At 41.6% G+C, this 23057-nt stretch overlaps 1 protein-coding gene across 2 annotated transcripts in view; it reads right to left on the bottom strand.

The window, feature by feature from the left end:
• The window catches only part of LOC126473629 (histone-lysine N-methyltransferase E(z)), a 92378-nt gene that overhangs the window by 53216 nt on the left and 16105 nt on the right, over positions 1-23057 (bottom strand). For both annotated transcript variants that reach the window (XM_050100806.1, XM_050100807.1), the window contains exons 5-6: positions 16040-16305; positions 12295-12458 (exon numbers count right to left, since the gene is read on the bottom strand). In XM_050100806.1, coding sequence (XP_049956763.1) covers positions 12295-12458; positions 16040-16305 — 430 coding nt within the window. The remainder of the gene's footprint in view (positions 1-12294; positions 12459-16039; positions 16306-23057) is intronic.

Here is a 23057-nt window from a genome sequence, read left to right as displayed (position 1 = left end):
ATTCTAATAAACACTTATATCATATAATTTGTTCCATCCAATTATTGTGAGTGGAAATAAGGGGAGGACAGTGGGTCCTCTCACACTATACACTCATATTCCAATGTACCACCACTGGAGGAAGAGCCTGTGCATACATTCTTTGGTCCTCTGGGCCGTATACAGTGACCATGTGGAATTTACGTTTATGTAGATTTATTTTTCGGTACTTGTGAACTTCTAAAAAACTACGTGTGAGCTGGGCACATTATCGGTTTCGTTGTTGACCGCTCTCGAGTGTCCCAAGGCCTGTTTGGGACTTCGACAGTAACAGCCTTAACGGTGATCGGGGACATATTTGTGAACGTTTAATGTGTCTCAAACTCAAACGCGAGACGCACAGAAACATGTCGGCGCCAGGTGACGTCACATCCTGCTCCCGCCGAAACTTTGCACCTACGGAGACTGCGACACCTGCCACGCCAGCTGTCAGTGCCCGTGACGCAGCTGGGTGACGTCACCTCCTGCTCCCGCCGAAACTTTGCACCTACGGAGACTGTGACGCCTGCCACGCCAGCTGTCAGTGCCCGTGACGCAGCTGGGTGACGTCACCTCCTGCTCCTGTTGAAACTTTGCGCCTACGGAGACTGCGACGCCTGCCACGCCAGCTGTCAGTGCCCGTGACGCAGCTGGGTGACGTCACCTCCTGCTCCCGCCGAAACTTTGCGCCGACGGAGACTGTGATGCCTGCCACGCCAGCTACCAGTGTCCGTGATGCAGCTGCTGTTCCAGTTCGTACTGCCTCATATTGCCGCTGCAACCTGGTAAATGCAACTGTTGGCTCCCTGCTACCATTTTCCCGGTCCTAAAATGGAGCCCTCAGAGAAAACAAAATTAGTCAAGCAGAGAGGTGTAACAAAGGCCGCCCTCGTGCACTTAGCGAGTTTTGTGCAGTCTGCGGACAGTGCCAGCATCGAAATGCTGGAATCAAAATTAAGTTGACTGACTCAGATTCAGTCTGATTTTGAGTCGTCTCAAACATGGAAGGAAACTGAAGATGAATCAGCAGGTCATAGTAAGGACAGGGCAGAATTCGAGGATTCGTGGGACTTCGCTGAATCCACTATCAAGGGTTCAATGAAGAGGTACACCTAGCTTTTGCAGCAGCCTTTGGGCTCGAATCCGTCAGGCAGTGTTAGTTCTTTGAAACTACCCGCTATTAACCAGACAAATTTTGAAGGTGACTACCTTAAGTGGTCATCATATAGGGATACATTTTTGAGTCTCAAAAACTTCATTACCTTAATTTGTCTTTGCGAGGTGAAGCTAGAGACCTATTGAAACATATACCTGCCACAGCAGGAACCTATCGACAGCCTGGGGACTTATTACACAAAGGTGTAACAACACTAAAATAATTGCTGCCAGACATGCTAAGGCTTTGTTGGCCTTACCTACAGCCATAGGGCAGCGTGCGATTACAGGCAACTAATTAATCACGTATGTAGCCATTTGGAGGCCTTAGAAGCTCTCAAATCTGATGTTCCACTTCATGAAGTTATTCTTTCAGAAGACATTCTGTCTAGTATGTGACCCATGGATCGTCAAGAGTGGGAGGTAAAGATGCCTGGGTTGACATTCACCACATTAAATCAACTGATAGATTTTCTGGAAACAAAATGTTAGGCCCACGAGTTGATCAGGTTCAAGGATAACACCTCAAGGGACCCACAAGGAAATGCCAATAATTCAAATGAAACGAGACCTGAAGAGGGCTCATCTGGCTAATTCTGAAATTGAGGAGTCATGTAATTTTTGTAGTGAACCTCATACTATCACTAAATGCAAGGGGTTTCAATCACTAAATGTTGATGAGCGGAGGGCATATGTATCAAAAAATAAGCTTTGTTTTGTGTGCATCCATTCTGGTCATTTCTCGACTAAATGCAAGATTTCTCCTTGTAAGACCTGTAAAGGAAGCCAGAACATACTGCTCCACAAGCCTGCTGAACCAAGGAATGGGCAGAACAGTGAATCAGGAGGCCATTCCTTGGCCTATCAAGCTACGAACAGGAAATGTTTTGTTGGCAACAGCTGTTGTCAACATTAAGGACAGCAGGTTTGCGGAGTTCTGCTAGATAGTGCGAGTCAGCTATCCTTTATATCTAAGGGCATGTCAGAGAAATTAAAACTGAAACGAAGTAAACATTCGTTTCCTGTGAAAGGCATAAACAATGCCTTTGCAGCCTCAGTGTCTTACACCGGTAACGTTGAACTGTCGTCTAGACTCAACGACTTTCATGTTAGAACCACTTGTGCTATCGGAGACCATGTCACCAGTGACCTACCAGTGAGCATGACAGACACAAGGTCCTGGAGTGTCCCATGTAATCTTCTGCCTCGCTGATCCAGAATTCAACAAGCCTGCCACAGTAGATTTAATTCTTGGTGCTGGGTTTTCTTTGATGTTGTTTGTAAAGGAATGGCTGGTGAAACCAAGTCATCCTTCACTGGTTGAAACAAAATTTGGTTGGATTTTGTCTGGTAGGGTGCCTTCAACTGCATGCAAAATGCCTCGTTACACAGTGGCCTCGTGCTTTGTTAGCGGTGACAGTTTAGATACCAAACTGCAAAGGTTTTGGAAGTTAGAGGAGCTGTCTACGAAAACGATGAGTAAGCAGGATAAAATATGTGATGCTCAGTTTCAGCGCCACATGGCACGAGATGAAGAAGGGAGATTTGCAGCTTGACTACCAGTGAAACCTGACTGTTAACCCTTAGGTGAATCACAACAACAAGCCTCTCCAAGACTGGTGCATCTTGAGAGGAGATTTAAAAGGCAACCGAATCTGCAGAAGGAATATTCTGCATTCATGCACGAATATGTCACACTGGGACACATTGAGATCTCTAATTCTCAAGGTATTATTGGTCCAAGGTGTTTCCTTCCACATCATGCTGTCTTCAAAGAATGCAGCTCCACTACTAAGTTGAGGGTAGTATTTGATGGGTTGCCATTTCTAATGGAGTATCTCTCAATCATATCTTGATGGTTGGTCCCATGATCCAGCCAGATTTATTTTCCATTATTATAAAATTTCACTCCTTTAATGTGGCTCTGTCAGCTGACATAGCAAAAATGTATCACCAAGTCTCTCTCCATCCTGATGATAAGAACTTCTGGAGAATTCTGTGGTGGGAATCACCATCTGAACAGATGCAAGAGTATAGGCTGTGTCCACTCACTTATGGAACTGCTCCTGCTGCCCCTCTTGCTACAAGATATATTTAACAGTTGGCTTTGGAAAATCAAACAGGTTTCCAACGGCATCGCAAGTGTTGATGTCTAGCTTTTATGTGTACGACTTCTTAGGTGGATCAGCTACGGAATCTGAAGCTCAGGAACTTCAAACCCAGCTGACTCAACTACTTGCTTCTGGGGGGTTTCTACTGAGAAAATGGTGTTCCAATAGTCACAAGGTCATGGAAAAAAATTCCTGTGCAGGACAGAGAAACGTCTTCACCTTGTCGTCTTACTGGTGAACAAGTCATAAAAACATTAGGGATATTATGGCACGCAGACTCTGACACATTCCACTGCCATGAGCAGCTGAAGAGTCATCGGCTCTCAAAGGTTACTAAGTGCAATGTCCTGTCTACAATAACATCAATCTATGACCCACTGGGGCTTCTAGGTCCAGCAGTCATAAGATGTGATTTGTTCTTGCAGCACTTGTGGCAACTAAGCCATGATTGGAATGAAATTCTTCCCTCCAACCTCACTGATGAATGGAATGCTGTTTGTGTGCAACTGCCTTCCCTAAATGGTATTTTGATTAACAGGAAGATCATTTCTTGCCCCCAGTATGTTAAAGTACAAATTCATGGTTTTTGTGATGCTTCACAGTCGGCATATGGTGCGTGTGTATATGTCAGATGTGTTCTTCCCAATAACAGTGTAATGGTCTCATTGGCTGCAGCCAAATCTCGGGTTGCCTCTGTAAAACAACAGCTCTTCCACGACTGAAATTATGAGTGCTCTGCTTCTTGCTCAACTCATTCACAAGGGGGCCAATGCCTTAGACATCATAGATAGTGGTGACAATCATATGTGGACAGACTCCACAATAGTTCTTCGCTGGCTGCAGTGCAGCGTAGTCGTGGTCATTGGAAATTTTTGTTGCCAACAGAGTCTCTCAAATCCAGGAACTGAGTTCAGCTGCCAACTGGAGACATGTAAAATCAGAGGATAATCCTCCTGACCACCTATCATGTGGTATTAATCCAGCTGCTATGAGTTCACTTGTTCAGTGGTGGTCTGGCCCATCATGGCCTAGATTCTCTTGCTGCTGTCCCAACTGGACAGCCCCTTTGTGCTAATCCTGAACCCTTTGTCCTTGAGATCCCAGCCAACATATTGCATAGATGGCAACTTGTACAGCAGTTGCATCAGTCGTTTTGGAAGAAGTGGTACACAGAAAATATACATGATCTGCAACAACGCAGAAAATGGACATTGGAAGCAGCATGGCAACCCCAGATCGGTGATCATGTGCTGGTCAACGAGGATAATTTTCCTCCCTTGGTGTGGAGGGTAGGTGTCACTGACCAGCTGTTCCCGATCCTGGTGTGTGTGTGTGTGTGTGTGTGTGTGTGTGTGTGTGTGTGTGTGTGGTAAAAATTGCTAATGGGCAGATTAAGAGGCCCATAGTAAAATTGTGTCCCCTGCCTAAGCAGTGAATCATTAAGTGTTCCCTCAGATCTGTGTAGTGGTATATGATACACGGCCACTGCCAGATTGCCATTTACTGGAACAACCTCTTAACTCATAAGATAAGCTTGGGAGGCGGTGGATGTTTCTTGAGGACTAACTGCTGTTACGACTGATTTTCATGTTTTATGTATTATGATATTAATACTTTATTGTTTTGTGCCCAACATGTTAGTACCCATCGTGTTTCACATGCAGTGTGACAGTAGTATTGGCATCCCAAATGTTAGTGTATTCTTGTTTTATGTGCATTGATATTGAGTCTAGTTATATTTTTGTTGTTTTCCTTGTTTTGATTTTGTTGTTTGTTAAAATTTTGGTTATTTGTAAAATGAGAAAACTCATTTTAGAGTGGGAGTATGTTTGGACTCTGTAACTTACTCCCAGTGCCATCTAGTGGCAGCTTCCAAGATGGGCAGGTCAGACTGTCCAGTATAGTCTACTCCCTGTCGGGAACCTTGCAACCTTCATGCGGAAGTGGATCTCCCAGGTTCTTTGTGCGTGCACACAGGATCAGCTGCGAGACCCCGTAGCGGACGGGCATGTATGTCTCCCAGCTAAGCCAGGAGCCACAGTTTGCGCGCTGCCTGTGCATGTTGTAAGCTTTATTCTAATAAACACTTATACCATATAATTTGTTCTGTCCAATTATTGTGAGTGAATATAAGGGGAGGACAGTGAGTCCTCTTGCACTATATACTCACACACTAATGTACCACCACGGGAGGAAGATCCCGTGTGTACAGTGGCCTACATAAATTTTGCAAACTGACAGCGCAGATCAGTTTGACTGCTCATTTCTGGGCTAAGAATATTATTGGTGAGCACACAGAGTTACCCCAAAATAAAGGAGAGTGAAAGTAAGCAAAGTAGATAAACGTTTATGTTTTAGTGTCAGATGCAGTGGGGATTGGTCTTACAATGAACAAGGAGCATTCACTTTTTGGAACATGATACTTCCAAGAAAGCCTTCTGTCTGCCCTCAGTCCTAAGAATTTAAAAAGGACGACTTCACTGACTGACTGAACAGATTAGGACAATAAAAATTTCACTTCTACAAGAGCTTTGTGTCAGAAACTGTATACATTGTGTTTTGATACAGTTAAGCATTAATCCGTTCTCTGAAAGTGATGCGCTGATATTATCGACTATCCTTTTAGCTATAGCGTTTATATTACATTCCACATCTTTCGCAATAATACTTTGGTTATCTGCAAGAGAACAATGTTTTGTCATCTGTCATGTTTAGTGACGGATCATTGAAATACACCAAAAAAGGGAATAGTCTCAAGATAAAACCCTGTGATATCCCCCACTTTGCTTGACCCCAATTTGATTTAAACCTCTTCCCTCTCTGTTGACACCAAAGGAAAACATGCTGCTTCCTACTTTCCAGATATGAAGTGAACCCCTCATGATGCTTTCCCTACTCCCTTACTGTTCCAACTTATTATGCCATACAAAAATAAGTACTTTTACTAAATCTATCTACAGTCTAGCCCTGCTAGTGCCTTACACACGAAAGAATTAATAGCATTTTCTGTGGATACTCCCTTCCTAAAGCCAAATTGAGAGTCTGATAGCATACCATGTGTACTGGGACGTGCCACCACTCTCCTATACATTGCTGTCTCCACTTCTGAAAACACTGACAGCGAAGAAACTGGTCAGCAACTGTCTATATTATCTCGTTCATTCTTTTTTATAAAGTGGTTTCAGTAACGAGTATTTCAATCTGTCAAGAAATTGACCATACCTGAGGACTGTACATTTGAAACAGAACTGGAGACATCAGAAAGTTTCAGATATGTTACATAATGGTATGAGAGGTTCCAAAACCAGATTTTCAAGTACAAAACATGCAGATTCTGAGTATAATTTATTGATTATTAACTGCAGATTAAACTGAAGAAATTGCAGAAAGGCAGGACATTAAGATGGAGTCTCGATAAACTGAAAGAACCAGAGGTTGTTGAGAGTTTCAATAGAAGAATTAGCCAATAACTGACTGACACAGGGGGAAAGGAATACAACAGAAAACAGATAGGTTAGAGATATGAAGTAGTGGAGGCAGCAAATGATCAGAGATAAAAAGACTACATCCAACACTTATCCTTGGATGACACATGAGAGAAACGATGATATGAGTAAATATAAAAATGCAGCAAATGAAGCAGGTGAAAAGGAATAAAGACGTCTAAAGAATGAAGAGGACAGGATGTGCAAACTGGCAGAGCAGGAATGGCTAGATGAGGAATACAAGGCTCTGGAAGCATGAATGACTGTGGGAAACATAGATGCAGCACGTAGGAAACATAATGAGGTGTTTGGAGGAAAGAGAAGCAAGTCTCTGCTGCTGCCTCTGTAACTGAAAACTTGTCACTTGAATCTGTTGTTAGATAGAAGTGGACTGTACTAGCATAGACCGGAGAGCAAGTACACAAGATTGCAGGTATAACTGAGGACTCATGGTATTGCTGCTACTTGGGCACAATGATTGTTATAGACCAATACAATGACTTATAAGTTAGCTTTTAATTACACATACATTTACAAGTAGAGGTGTGTGTGTGTGTGTGTGTGTGTGTGGAGGGGGGGGGGGGGGGGAGGGGGGGGGGCACGTGCATGCGTGGATGGGTACCTATATGAATGCATGTACATACATATGTGTGTATATGTTTGTATGTATGTAGATATAAAAAACTTTTTCAGATACTGCTGCAAATTTATTTTAATATGTATTCTCAATTCAGACGATATATAACAATTATGTTGACACACACACACTTTCTGACAGGTCACAGAGGCTACGGTGACAATACAATGAAACAGGGCACAAGAATGAAGTGTATTCTCTACACGGCAATTAATTATTAGCAGTCCTCAAAAAGTTTATAGAAACAAAGGATAACCTACACAAATCACTATCCACCCATAAACCCAAGTTGCCGTTACCTAAAGAATAAAGAAATAGCATGCTCTTTGCTTGCAGGAACATAACACTGCATTGCTTTGTGCCCAGTTTCCGTTTGATGGAGCACATTATGTTTCCTCATGTTTGAGATGGATTTTTTTTTTTTGGTTGAAGTGTGGTCTACAGCATCAAACTGTTTCTGGACATCAATCTTCTTCTAATGGCATACATCTGCAATTGTATACACTGTAGCACTTAATTTTCATCTCACACACTTCACAGTCTCACAAAACACAGCTTTATTAGAGGCCACCTGATACCAGCAATTGATCATTTCACCCTGTCAGTGCTACTTTACAACAGGATGAGTGTGCACTCAGTTCCCTTATTCACTAACAGCCTCACTCCAGCATGCTTTTGTAAGAGAGAACATGTTGATGTGTAGGAAGCGACTGCAGCACCACTGTTCTCAAATTAATCATACTTGTGGAACTACAGTGGGCAGAAAAGAAGCCAACATAGCACTGACATAACAGTGGTGCCTTGATTTCTAGTGTATCCAACCCATGACATTACATTTGTAATTGCTCCATTTCTGATCTCTCATGGAATGGATACATAAAGGGTCTCTAAAGGAAAACAACCTTGTGGACAGTATTACAGAAGGAGACAAGGAAGCACATGAAGATGAGATAGAAAATACAATACTGAGATTGACAGAGCACTGAAAGAGTTAATTCCAAACAAGGCTCCTAGAGTAAACGACATTCCCTCAAAATCACTGAAATCCTTGGGAGTCAGCCACAACAAAGCCGTTCAACTTGGTGAGTAAGATACATGAGATAGCATGCATGAGAGAGAGAGAGAGAGAGAGAGAGAGAGAGAGAGAGAGAGAGAGAGAGAGAGAGAGACCTGTGTTTATAGTATTTGTAGATCTTGTGATGACTTAACAATGCTGACTGGAAAACATTCTTTTAAATTCTGAACGTAGCAGGGTTAAAATACAGGAAGCAAAAGATTATTCATAACTTGCACAGAAATCAGACTGCATTTATAGGAGTCTAAAAGTATGAAAGAAAGAACAGTGATTGCAAATGGAGGGGCACAAGGTTATACCCCACTCCCCTTTTTATTGAACCTATAAATTGAACAAGCAGTAAATGAAACTAAGGAAAAATTTAGAAGGGAAATTAATGATCAGGGAGAAGAAGTAAAAACCCTGAGGTTTGCTAGTGACACTGTAATTGTGTCAGAGATAGCAAAGGACTTGGAAGAGAAGTTGAATGGAATGGACAGAGTTGAAAAGAGTTTATCAAGAAGAACATCAACAAATTTAAACTTGTGTAATGGAATGTAGGTGAATTAAATCAGGTGATGCAGAGGAAATTGGATTAGGAAGTGAGACACTAGAAGCAGTGGATGGGTTTTGCTATTTGAGTAGGAAAATAACCGGTGATGGCTTAACTATAAGACATAAAAACTTTCTAAAGCCAAGATTGCATAAATTTTCTTTATTTACTCTATTTACGAACAACCAGTTTTGACAGACTTTAATCTCATCTTCAGGTCTTCAAGAAGTTATGTTATAAAATGTGTTCATTTTGAGCTGACCTCATGCCAACCCAAAATGAACATGTTTTATAACACAAATTTTTGAAGACATGAAGATGCCAGCAAAGTCTGTCAAAAGGTTGTTTGTAAATAAAGAAATATTTGTGTGGTCTTGGCTTTAGAAAGTTTTTACCAGGTAAAACAGATCACTCCTTCCAATTTCTCAGTATGAGAAAATTCAACTAAAAGATATAACATACATGTGAGCAATAGCAAGAAAAGCAATTCTGAAGAAGATCAAATGTAAATATAAGTGTCAAGAAATCTTTTCTGAAGGCTTTTGTGGGGAATGTAGCCTTGCACAGAAGTGAAATGTTGGCAATAATCATTACAGACAATAAGAGACTAGAAGCTTTTGAAATGTGGTATTAAAGAATAATGCTGAAGAATAAATGAGCAGACTGAAAATTAATAAGACACTGAATTAAATTGGTGAAAAAAGAAATTTATGGCACAACCGCCTAAAAGAGGGAATCAATTGATGGGACACACCCTGAGATGTTACGGAATTATGGGGAGTAAAAATTGTAGTGGGAGATCAAGGTCAAGGCCAGACTACAGTAACTACGTTCAAATTGATGTAGGTTGCAGCAGTTATATAGAGATGAACAGACTTGCACAGGATAGTTTATTAAAAAGAAGAAACCACAGAAAAAAGTTAGCTACGGATCATACACAAGCATGTTAAATTTCTACATTTTACTGCAACCTGCATAAGACGCTATATTCTTTGAGCTATGTAAAACCTTACAGTGACACAATCTTTTTAAAAAATATATGTAATCTCTGTTCAAAAGCCTGAGATCATCTGTTTCTAACAGCACTTACTCAAGGTAAGTATTTTAGCTCTTCTCGCCAGAAAGGTTAATAAACACATGCATATAAATATTATCTGTTGAACTTGGGCAACAAGTCATGCTCAATAACTTGATTGGAAACAGTAAAATATGTGTTCAAAGTACAACTGGACAAGGGAGGAGACGGAAAGGTTCCTTCCATCACCATGAGGCAGTCATCAGATGTAAGAGAGTACAGATAGGTACTTTTAACACCTTTTCCTATTCGTTCCTGAAAGGTCTACTCAAAAATGTCACTAAAAGTCATTTTGGAAGTTTATGCAGTGAAACGTTGGTTTCATGGTCACAAGAAAAACAGTTATATTTAATTCTCTCACTTATAGATAAACGAAAGAGAAAACAACAATAACGAATAAACCTTCATCACATTAAAATAATTAATTTTAATAAAACAACACATTATAAAGTTAACAACAAATCACAGAATAGGGTCCTTTTCTTATACGAACAGCTTTTCTTTTAAAATGAAGTTTTTCCCTTCCTTCAAATTAGGAACAAAAAAATTAGAAGTTTATACATTAAACGGTACAACACATTTTGCTTTAAGTAATGTGGTGTTATAACAAATCATGACTGCAGTGTAAGCAAATTATGCTAGATTACACTGAATCAATTCCCAAAATTCTAAATGTATCATACGATAAAATTAAGCCAAGTGTTGGAGTATCATTCAAGTTTCAGAGAGGGAATAAAATTAAAGTAATACAAAGTTATTTAGAAATGTGTTGTAAGTAAGCATGTGCATTGATAGATAGTATTTCAACTCCACGATTGTCCTAATTTCTTCAAACACTAGAAACAACTTTCTTCTATAGCTGTCATATTATTGATTATAGCTTTTGATACGACTACTTCTTGTATGAGGCAGCTTTTCAAAAATGGAATAACTTCACCTCCAAAAAATAAGATCATGACAATAATTGCAACCAGTTTTTTCACTTCTAAAACTATGTCTTTAAAAAAGGATCTAAGAAAACTAATGCGCACTGCTTACTGTTACTAATAAAGGATATTTCTGAGAAATTTCTACCTAGATTCCCTACATATGAACAGTGAAAGACAAGTATACACCTAAAAAGAAGGCACCTTTCAGAGCCAGTCAGAAAAATCTGTAAACCTTACTTCAAGTGCAGAAATTCTGCTTTATAGTTAGACTGATTCTTCTCACATGCAGTGTGCATTTCAGTAAATAATACACTACTTTATGTAGGAATAATAATGAGCACAGACAATGATGAAATCTTCTCGAATAATCTATTAACAGTGAGGTAAGAGGAAAAGGAGTCTTACCTCGACTTGTGGCTGGACTTCCTGCCACTTTGCATGCTGCATACAAACAAAATACTCTCAATCAACAAAGTAAGTCTGAATTCAGTCTCACCCTGCCTAAAGTAGGCAATTTTTCCACCACCAAGTTCTCAGTTTCCACCAGGAACTACGCATGCTAGAAGTGTGTGTGGAAAAAAACCCATTGGAAGAGCTGCAAATTCAGCTCTTCTGATAAAATATGTAAACCGGTACAAAATATATCTAGCCTGTGATCACTGCTCCTCCCATCTCACTCTTTACATGTAGAATTAAAATTTCAAACCACCTGAGATTTTACTTTGTTAGCAATTGTTTTATAAAGTAATATTTAAAACTTTATCGGCGATCACAATAATCATGTTATCAATTGTCATGTTATGGAACTAGAAAGGCTTAACACCGTACAAACTATACAATAATTTAATAACGAGAACCAAACTCGAACACAAACATCTCTATGTTCCCAAACTATATTTGAAACCAGAAAGAAATTTTTTGGTGTACTAACAAGCTAGCACGAATTCTCTCCAAGATCAACAGCATGATGCCATTTAACATTCTCTATACATTTAAACTGGAAAAACAGACAAGGAAGTTTTATTTGAAGTGTGCACTGTGTTATGTCATCAGCTGGTGAAGGATTCAAAACTATCCCATCTGTGATGAGTTTCCATTTCCAAACAGTTCGAACAATTTCAATTTTGAACAGTTTGAGAACGCTGAACTCATCAGATGTTCAGTTCAAGTTGATTCATGAAAGAAAGTTTGCAGTTCCAGCATGGGGCAGTAGCTTCCACACACGCTCATACGCAATCCCGCGGAAACCGAGTTATCACACAGAATTTTGTACTCACGATGGAGGAAACAATCATATTTGAAGCAGCGACGACAAAACAGCGTGTGAAATGAGTGCATTGTCTGTTCACGTGGTACAGACTCTGCATTTGGTCCATCAATATTTGGAGTGCACTCTGGAGGAAGGGCATTTGGATCAAGTCGTTCCGTGAGTTCAATGTACCTGGAAGCATCACATAACCACAGTTAACTACAAAACACTGCATAATAACCAATATCAAGTCCAGAAACTAATAAAAAACTACATACTGAAATTTGTTGTTAATAATGTAGGAAAAGACAGATCACTACTTATTGTAAGGAAGAAATGTTAAGTTGCAGACAGGCACAATTAAAAGACACTTTTACAAAGATTTTTCTAGAGTCTTAATCAGCAAAAGAGAAACACAGAACATTCTGGCCTGATCTGCTGGAGTTGGCTATCATGTGTGTGAGATGTGCCTGCTTGTGTGTATGAACGGTGTGTCTCTGTTTCTCTTTTGCTGATGAAGGCTGTGGCCGAAACTTTTTTGTAAGTGCCATTCAATTGGGCCTATCTGTAACTTAATGTGTCTTCTTTAAGGTAAGTCACAATCTATCTTCCCCTACATTGTTGGTATTCCTATATGGATTTTTCATTGTTTGAAAATTATTATCAGGCAGAGAAACTCGGGGGGATCAAAGAGTAACGGGAATTTTTATTGTTCTTCAAGAATTTTTATTTATTCAACATCAACTTTGTTCCCTTCAAAGTAACCACCCCCAACCTCCACCCTCCAGATAGCATACATTTGTGCCAGCACCTCTCTCATCTTGGAAGCACTTCTGGAACTCACTTTTTGTTATGGTGCTCAGCCCCTTCAGCGATTCTGTTTTTATGGTGACGCAGCAGTTTTCTAGAAACATTTTCTGCCTTCTTCCACATTATCGTCAGTAACTGATGTGCTAGGGCATCCAAGGTGGTTGTCATTTTCAATGTCTTCTCGACCCTCTCTGAAATGTTTGTACCTCTTGTAAACTCTTGTCTTACTCACAGTAGATTTGCCTAGAGCCACAATCAATATTTTGAATGCAGTGCTGCACTTCATTTCATTTTCCAAGCAAAATTTAATACAAATTTTTGACCCATCTTTTTTGAAAGTAAAAATTCGCCAAGCACTCAAAAACGTGTTTAATCTTATTGACTGTCAACAATAAATTAAACATTAAAAACAGCTCACAATGCATACATAACACCAGGAACACATGTACCAACATTTGTCTTTTCTTTTTTTAAATTAGCAGTATACTGCCAGCGAAATTTTAAAAAAATTCCCATTACTTTTTGATCACACCTTGTATCTGCCAAAGATTACCACATTTGGCAATTTACATAAATATCCAAACAATATGTATAATATGCAAATGATGTTTTTATACACTACTGGCCATTAAACACCATGAAGATGATGTGCTACAGACGCGAAATTTAACCGACAGGAAGAAGATGCTGTGATATGCAAATGATTAGCTTTTCAGTGTATTCACACAAGGTTAGCACCGGTGGTGACACCTACAATGTGCTGACATGAGGAAAGTTCCCAATCGATTTCTCATACACAAACAGCAGTTGACCAGCGTTGCCTGGTGAAACATTGTTGTGATGCCTCGTGTAAGGAGGAGAAATGCGTACCATCACGTTTCCGACTTTGATAAAGGTCGGATTATAGCCTATTGCGATTGCAGTTTATCGTATCACAACATTGCTGCTCGCGTTGGTCGAGATCCAATGACTGTTAGCAGCATATGGAATCGGTGGGTTGAGGAGGATAATACGGAACGTCGTGTTGGATCCCAATGGCCTCGTATCACTAGCAGTCAAGATGACAGGCATCTTATCCGCATGGCTGTAATGGATCGTGCAGCCACGTTTCGATCCCCGAGTCAACAGATGGGGACGTTTGCAAGACAACAACCATCTGCACGAACAGTTCGACAACATTTGCAGCAGCATGGACTATCAGCTCTGAGACCATGGCTGTAGTTACCCTTGACGCTGCATCACAGACAGGAGCGCCTGCAATGGTGTACTCAATGATGAACCTGGCTGCAGGAATGACAAAACGTCATTTTTTCAGATGAATCCAGGTTCTGTTTACAGCATCATGATAGTCGCATCCGTGTTTGGTGACATCGCGGTGAACACACATTGGAAGCGTGTATTCGTCTTCGCCATACTGGCGTATCACCCGGCGTAATGGTACAGGGTGCCATTGGTTACACGTCTCGGGCACCTCTTGTTCGCATTGACGGCAATTTGAACAGTGGATGTTACATTTCAGATGTGTTACGACCTGTGGATCTACCCTTCATTCGGTCCCTGCGAAACCCTACATTTCAGCAGGATAATGCACGATGGCATGTTGCAGATCCTGTATGGGCCTTTCTGGATACAGAAAATTTCGACTGCTGCCCTGGCCAGCACATTCTCCAGATCTCTCACCAACTGAAAACATCTGGTCAATGGTGGCCAAGCAACTGGCTAGTCACAATACACCAGTCACTACTCTTGATGAACTGGGGTATCGTGTTGAAGCTGCATGGGCAGCTGTACCTGTACACGTCATCCAAGCTCTGTTTGACTCAATGCCCAGGTGTATCAAGGCTGTTATTACGGCCACAGGTGGTTGTTCTGGGTACTGATTTATCAGGATCTATGCCCCCAAATTGCGTGAAGATGTAATCACATGTCAGTTCTAGCATAATATATTTGTCCAATGAATACCCATTTATCATCTGCATTTCTTCTTGGTGTAGCAATTTTAATGGCCAGTAGTGTACAAGAATTTTTCTGCTGGTGGATTTTTTTTTCTTTGCATCAGTTACCTTTAAGCACACAGCAGACTGCTGAAGCAAGCCTATCAAACAAAGAAATGGAGTGAGTGATTTGTGAGAGATTGAATATCAGCAAAAAAAATTGAAAATTCTGTTTCGAAAATATTTTAAAAGCCACAAGCAGAAATATGAACTGGACAGTGCTAATCTTCTAGAGGTACCTCTCAGTACTGTTGACGACAATAACATTAAAACAGTTAACAGTACTCCTATCTTTTGATACCTTCATATTCTTTCTTTAATGAGGGGCTGGTTGGAAGAGGATGGTCAGATGTGGGAAGGAAGGATGGAAAAAGAGGGAGAGATAAGGAGGCCACACAGAACCTACATCAAGGAAATACATTATGTAACGATGGAATAGAAGCCTCAATATCATGCATGATGTTCGTAGACACATGTACGATGTGAGAGTATGCATTGAAAGATGGTACTAGGTCTGGTGAGAGATGATAGATTGTGCAATCGTCACACGTAAAGGCCCAATTTGACAAGCTGACCACACAAAGGCCCACAATTATGCGTCTTTCAAGCTCTATTTTGTGTTGGTAACATTGTGTCAACTGAGTGTGTGGCACTGTTCATGGTGTTACCTAGTGCTCACTGTTTGATGCATTGCACATCCATTATCTACCATTCAGATATGATAACATGATAACATGGTGACAGCACTAACATACTGTTGTGACCTATGCTTCAATTAAAATCACTTTGTGATTAATGTTTCAGAGAGTCAAGTGATAGGGGCCAGCAGCCTGCCAACTGTCATTCTCCCTTGAGTATACATGTTCACTGTGTTACAGGTTTTTCTCACTGATGCTTCACTGAAATTTTGCTGTTTTCTTTCTTAAAAAGTAAGTCATTCTTACTTAAATTTGGTCCAATGTCACTCACTTTTCCCTGAGTTCATCTGGCTGCCCTTTATCAGGAAACATGGCAGAAATAGCCTGGAAGATAACCATTGCTGGGAATGCCTTTGGTTGCTTATCTGCAGAACGTCGCTCTGGACCTGTGCCATTGCTATTTGACGAGTTGAATCCACTACTATGACGGTTGTTGTTTCCACTGCTATTATTGTGAGCACTTCCGCCATTCACCGAAGCACGGCTGCCTTTGTCCTTTGTTTCTTTCTCTGCGTGTTTATCAGCAGCAGCTTCATCCTGGAAAATGGGGACAATGCTAACAATCATACTAGATATATTAAGAAAACACAAACAAATAATTCTGAAAAAGACTAATCATACATTCCTCTCCATTTTTTCCCTAATTTCTGTTTGCTTTATTTTGCTGTTTAACGTGGCACCATGGTCAAAAGGCTCAGACATCCCATTTACACAGCTTTCAAACTAATTTTTTTCTTGAGCTAGTACATAGTTTGGCAGGTGTACGGGGGTGGCTAGGAATGTGGGAGGGAGGTGTGGCAGTTGCATGGGCTATGCATGTGAGGTGCAGGTGCGAGAGCCATAGGAGAGAGGTGCATGATGAAGTGAGATCGAAATGTGAATCGAGAGGGGGTGATAGGATGGAGGGAAGAGAAATTGTCAGGTGGAGTGCGTGGGGACAGTGGTCTAACAGAAACTGAGGCCAGGAGGGTTACGGGAACAAAGGATGTGTTGCAAGGATAACTCCGACCTGTATAGTTTGGGAAAACCACCCACCATTCCTCACACATAGCTCCCGTCAGAATTTTATTTCTTTACTTTTTCTCTCCCATTTGTGTTTACTTTTTGTTTCCCATTCGTAACAAAAACTTATGCATGATCAAATATCCTAAAACCCTCAGTACAATTTCTTTAGTCCTTTTCATTCGCCAAATTGTCCTCCAGTTCCCTTTACAACCACCTAAAGCTTTCATTCATGCATTTCTCATTTTTCCTATCACCATCTCAATCCAAAAGGGCCCATGCTCCCTCTATCTATGTCAGTTCAGAAAAGTATCCCTTTCTCTAGCTAAATCCAAGTACCACATCCTGTTTCCAAAATGCTGGTTGGCCATGGTGTCCTTCTGAATGACCTAACCATAAATATTCCATTTTCTGGTTCCCACGACTTCTTTCACAATGGTCTTCACCTTTTTAAATTCCACCAACCCCTATATCTCACAAACCTGGTACTGCAGAAACACATCTCCATGGCACAGGCAGCTAGCACCACCTCTGTTTCCTCTGCAAAATAATGCTTCTGTGTAATCCTACTATACAGCTCATCTCCTAAATTAAAAATCTTGCCCACCAACACTTGGAAGAGTATTCCAGACAGCACCTCCATGCACTCCTGCCTTCGGGAACCACTATTCATCAACATCTATCCTAACCATAGTGGACACTCTTGGTAACACTTCACAGAGAACAGACCCTGCCTAAGTGATCTATTCAATTTAAACATCTTCCAAAGTTCCCTCCCAACATTCTGCACAATCCAGAAACCAAAACAAAAGGGCCCATGCTCCCTCTATCTATGTCAGTTCAGAAAAGTATCCCTTTCTCTAGCTAAATCCAAGTACCACATCCTGTTTCCAAAATGCTGGTTGGCCATGGTGTCCTTCTGAATGACCTAACCATAAATATTCCATTTTCTGGTTCCCACGACTTCTTTCACAATGGTCTTCACCTTTTTAAATTCCACCAACCCCTATATCTCACAAACCTGGTACTGCAGAAACACATCTCCATGGCACAGGCAGCTAGCACCACCTCTGTTTCCTCTGCAAAATAATGCTTCTGTGTAATCCTACTATACAGCTCATCTCCTAAATTAAAAATCTTGCCCACCAACACTTGGAAGAGTATTCCAGACAGCACCTCCATGCACTCCTGCCTTCGGGAACCACTATTCATCAACATCTATCCTAACCATAGTGGACACTCTTGGTAACACTTCACAGAGAACAGACCCTGCCTAAGTGATCTATTCAATTTAAACATCTTCCAAAGTTCCCTCCCAACATTCTGCACAATCCAGAAACCAAAACACTGTTGTTAACCTTTTCACCAAAAACTTCAATCCCACAGAAGTTTGAAACCTATCCAAAGGCCTCACGTTCAGCTCCAGACTCAAGATTAACTATTTTGGACTTGTCAAAGACCTACTCTCCTTTTCCTGACCCCAAAGTGGAAACACTTTTTTGCCACCAGTCACTCCAACCAAGGCCAACTTAACCCCACTTTATACCACCATCCAACCACGACCAAACCCCATTCCCACCTAACCATCCCCTAGTCACCTTTTAAAAATTCCTTACATCCAACATGGCCTCACCATCCTTCCCTAGGTCCCTTCCTACGACTACTAAGCTTTCAGCCACATACAACCTTAAAACAGACCCTGACCTTATCATCCTCCCTGCAGACAAAGGTTCCAATCCTGCTGTGATGAATCGCAGAGACTACCTGATGGAAAGCATCTGCCAACTGTCTGGGTCCTCTATCTACAAGCTCTACCACAGAGATCCCATCCCAGAAGTCCAACATAACCTCTAATCCCTACTGAAATCAATAGGCCTATTCCAGAACTTCTCGCTCAAGTCCACGTCCGTCCTCACCTCGATGACACCCCGCGACCCTCCTACATGCTTCGAAAAATCAACAACCCCAACAATCCCAGATGCCCCATTGCAGCTGGTTATTGTGCTCTTATTTAAAGAATTGCAGCTCTTGTTGAGCAACATCTCCAACCAATTGCCTGAAACCTAGCCTCTCACATCAAAGATACTAACCACTTCCTTCTGCGACTCTCTGCTGTACCTATCACTTTACCTACCAAATTCCTAATCTCACTGTTGATGCCACCAACCCATACACTATCTTCTGTCATGCACACGGCTTTGTCGCTGTCAATTACTACCTCTCCCAACTTACCAATTATATCCTCACATACAACACCTTCTACTTTGAGAGAAAATTATATAACCAAATTCACCACACAGCCATGAGCACCCACATGGTGCCGCTGTTTGCCAAGCTTTTTATGGGCTACCTAGAGGATACCATTCTAGACACCCCAACCTCTGTCTGGTTCAGGTTCACAGATGATACCTTCATGATAAGAATCAGGGCCAAGACACACTATCCTCATTCCCCCACAACCTCAACACCTCCTCTCCGATCCAATTCACCTAGTCCTCTTCAACTCAATATGCCAAACTCACTAACCACTAACGGGATCTGCATTTTGACAGCTGTCTGAGAATCACTCCCTACTCAGCCAAAGAGTGTACAAGGCATCACTAATGAGATGCCATAATATCTCACGATGACATACGAAAAGCAATTGGAAACTCATACTATGCAATATTCCCACTGCCCACAGTCATCAGTTTTAGTTTATGTGAGGAGTAATAGGCTATTGTTTGCCAGTCAGAAGTGCCTTAATACCAAAAAGGCTAAACTATTCTCTTCTACAATCCTCTTATGTCTTGCAGAGTTTAATAGGATCCGGCTATTACATGGTACAAGTGACTAATATGCAGTAAAAGGAATTTATTCACATCTTAAAAAAATGCTCCCTTTTTACAATCCCTTACAATATACTCCCTTCACTATCATGACCAATTACATAATGTGATTTTGTTTGCACTTCTATGGCAAAATCTCAGTGCTGTGATAGTTCTATGGTTTTACAGTTTTCAGGCAGTACTGATGACAGTACAGGAACTAGATTTCAATTACAAGAGTTGATGGACACAAAGGGAGGCAGCAGTTGACAAAGGAGCGTAAAAGGTTTGAAGCCTATCCCCCAAGTTATTCAGTAAAGGACACCAAAGAGAGTTTTGGAAAGGGAATTCAAGTTCAGAGAGAAGAAATATAAGGGGTGATCAAAGTTTCCATTCAAAGGCCGTACAGTCCTGAGCCAGTATGCCAATCAGGCAAAATCGCTGTGAGCAATGCGGCAATCATCCCACAAATGCATCAGGTTGAAGATACCCGTTTGGTAAAACAATGTGTCTTGCTGCATGAAGAAGTCCACAACTGTCTGCGGCATATCCTTGTCCAACAAGAATTGTCATCCCTTAAAAGCCTTATTTCAAGGGACCGAAGATGTGATAATTGCATGGTTAGGGATTTGGACTATAAGATGAGTGCTTGAGTGTCTCCCACTTGAGTTTGCATAACTTTTGTGTTACAATATTTGCAATATGGGGACATGCATTATAATGAAGCAGCAGCAGCATCCCCTGTCTTAGTTTTCCTGGACATCTCTCCCTAATTTTAGACTTGCTGCCCCATTTCTTCACTCTCCAATGGATGTCTACCAGTGTTTGTCCTTCAGCAGCCAAGAAAAGAATAATAGTATTTTGTTCCTGTTCGGATGTATTTTGTAATACTGTCACCATAGTTCATGTTTCCACATTTACTGCACACATCAGAAAGACATGAATACCACACTAATCCCTTGACTACACATTGGTGTTTATATATCTGCATTGGTGTTGAATTATGTTGCATATACACAGCACCAAGGCCCTTAAATGGAAACTTTCTGATCACCTAAAAGCTATGTTCTACCAATGACATTGTAATTCTGCCAGAGACGGCACTGGACTTCTAAACAGTTCAATTGAATGGATAGTCTTGAAAGGAGGTTATAAGGTTAAAAAAAGGTGTGTGTGTGTGTGTGTGTGTGTGTGTGAGGTGGGGGTGGGGGGTGGGGGTGGGGGGGGGGAGGTTGGGTTGGGGGAAGAGACCAAACAGCGATGTCATCGGCCTCATCAGATTTGGGAAGGAAGTCGGCCGTGCCCTTTCACAGAAACCATCCCAGCATTTGCCCGGACTGATTTAGGGAAATCACGGAAAACCTAAATCAGGATGTCCGGACGCGGGATTGAACCGTCGTCCTCCCGAATGCAAGTCCAGTGTGCTACCACTGCGCCACTCGCTCGGTGGGGGGCGGGGGGAACATTACACAGGAACCACACGATTGATGGAGCAGGCACAACATACAACAGGAGTGGAACACATGTTCAATGTCAGTATCAGTGCCATACCAATATCAATGCTGCAGGACCAATGCCTCCATGTGTCACATGCCAATGTGAAGCACGAAGGAGCTTGAGGATGCATGGCCAAAGTGAGGGCAGAATGACAAACTGACATTCAAGTCCTTTGTGGTCAACATTAAGAGGCCCTTCATGACACTGAATTGGTAGGGCAACACAAAATAAATTGGAAAGGTCAGGTCGGCCTAGCTGGAAAGATAGTCTGGCCATTCATTCTGCACCACGGATAAAATTTGGGCAAAACAGACAGCTTCCTGGTGACTGAATTCTGTTGGGGTGAAGGGGAGGCAGGAGAGGGCCTCTGCATTGGTGTTGGGCATCTTTTCAGGAGCATCGAACAATGCCCAAATAACAAACTGAAGGGTTGGTGGTCTGTCAATAGATGAAATTTTTGCCATACAAATACAATATGAAATTTCTTGACCCCACAAATGATTGCTAAAGCCTCCTCCTCAGTCTGTGGCTAGTTGAGCAGCACTGCAATCAACATTTTGGAGGAGAAGGCATTTGGCTGTTCAGAACCAACCAAAATTGACAGGACAAAACCATAGTAATGCCATACTGGGATGCGTCCACTGTGAGCACTGGAAGTGTCAACGGTAGACCTGGTTTCACCTTGACACTGTCCTTAAGGTAGCCAACCACAAAAATTTGATGTCCTCCTTGTGCAGATGATTCTAGGAGTATACAATTTGCACCACTAGAAGAATAAAACTTGGCATAGTATGTGATTTTACCCAGGAATGATTGCAACTGTTTAAGGTTAGTAGGGATCGCCATATCAGTGCCATTTTCATGAAGCAGTTTGAAAAGGGATTCAAGGCTCCTGTCCAGCAGCCATTCTGCGTAATAGTGTCCATGTTGTTTATGACACTAATTACACTGCAGCCTAACAACAAGGTACCTCTGATGATCATAGTACCCATTTAACAGGACACAGGGATAATGAAAGATAAAGCACTAGGGTCCAAGAGTGATTGCAACTTCTGTACCACTTTGTACAACTAGAAGATAAGAGGGAAGCACTTTGCCGCGTACCAAAAATGCTATAAGCAAAACAGGGCAGTTCAAAACGACCACAGTAAACTTCCTGCTCTCTATAGACTCGTCAAAGGTAGAGAATGGCAGTGGGGGTGCAGGAGTGACTACCAACTGCGCCAACAACAAGACAGGCCCGAAAGCAACATGGAGTTCTCGCTGTTGCTGCCATTGCCCCTGGCAGTGGTGCTGTTCCAGTAACAGCTGTTGTTGATCTTTTCCTCTTGAGCTACAAACAGTTGCTGTTATTGTTGGAAATGTTGGAGTCAAAGTTCCAAAAACTCGGGAAACATAACACCGGCACTAGATGAAAACATGTCTCCGAAAGTACAATAGGGTAAGACCTCACGCCACTATTTTGTCGACTCCCGTTATGAATGCATAACATGTAACAAAGACAAGTCCTCAGAAGTAGAGTGCTGAATGAAAGCCATTAATGGGAACAAGAAAATCCCACTACAAAGCAGGATTTAATCCAGTAAGTAGAGCAGTTGACTGGTAGTAGGTTATGCAATGGACTGTAAAAGACTTAACCACACTAGCTGTTTCGCCCTATTACTGCGAGCTGCTTGGCCCACATTACATTGTTTGATTGTTCCTCGCATGCCCCTGGTGGTGATCATCCACCACAATGTGTAGCACCTCTGAACTGCGTTCAGTATCAGCCACTGGTGAGGATATTCATTGATGAGCCAGTAGTTGGTCGACAATCATCTGATGGTAGAGACAGGGTATGGATAAGGCCTGCAGATGGTATTCTCCTCACGCATCATAATGCAGGACATCTTCTCATGATGGTTCTATGATGGTGTGGGCAGGAATCAGCATGACTGTGTGGACAGATTTGTTCATTGTGTAGTATGGGAGCCTTACAGCACA

This window comes from Schistocerca serialis, chromosome 4 (assembly GCF_023864345.2).
Source record: "Schistocerca serialis cubense isolate TAMUIC-IGC-003099 chromosome 4, iqSchSeri2.2, whole genome shotgun sequence".
In the NCBI taxonomy this organism is placed as follows: domain Eukaryota; kingdom Metazoa; phylum Arthropoda; class Insecta; order Orthoptera; family Acrididae; genus Schistocerca; species Schistocerca serialis.
The sequence above is the reverse complement of the archived record's forward strand: the minus strand, read 5'-3'. Positions and strand labels throughout refer to the sequence as shown.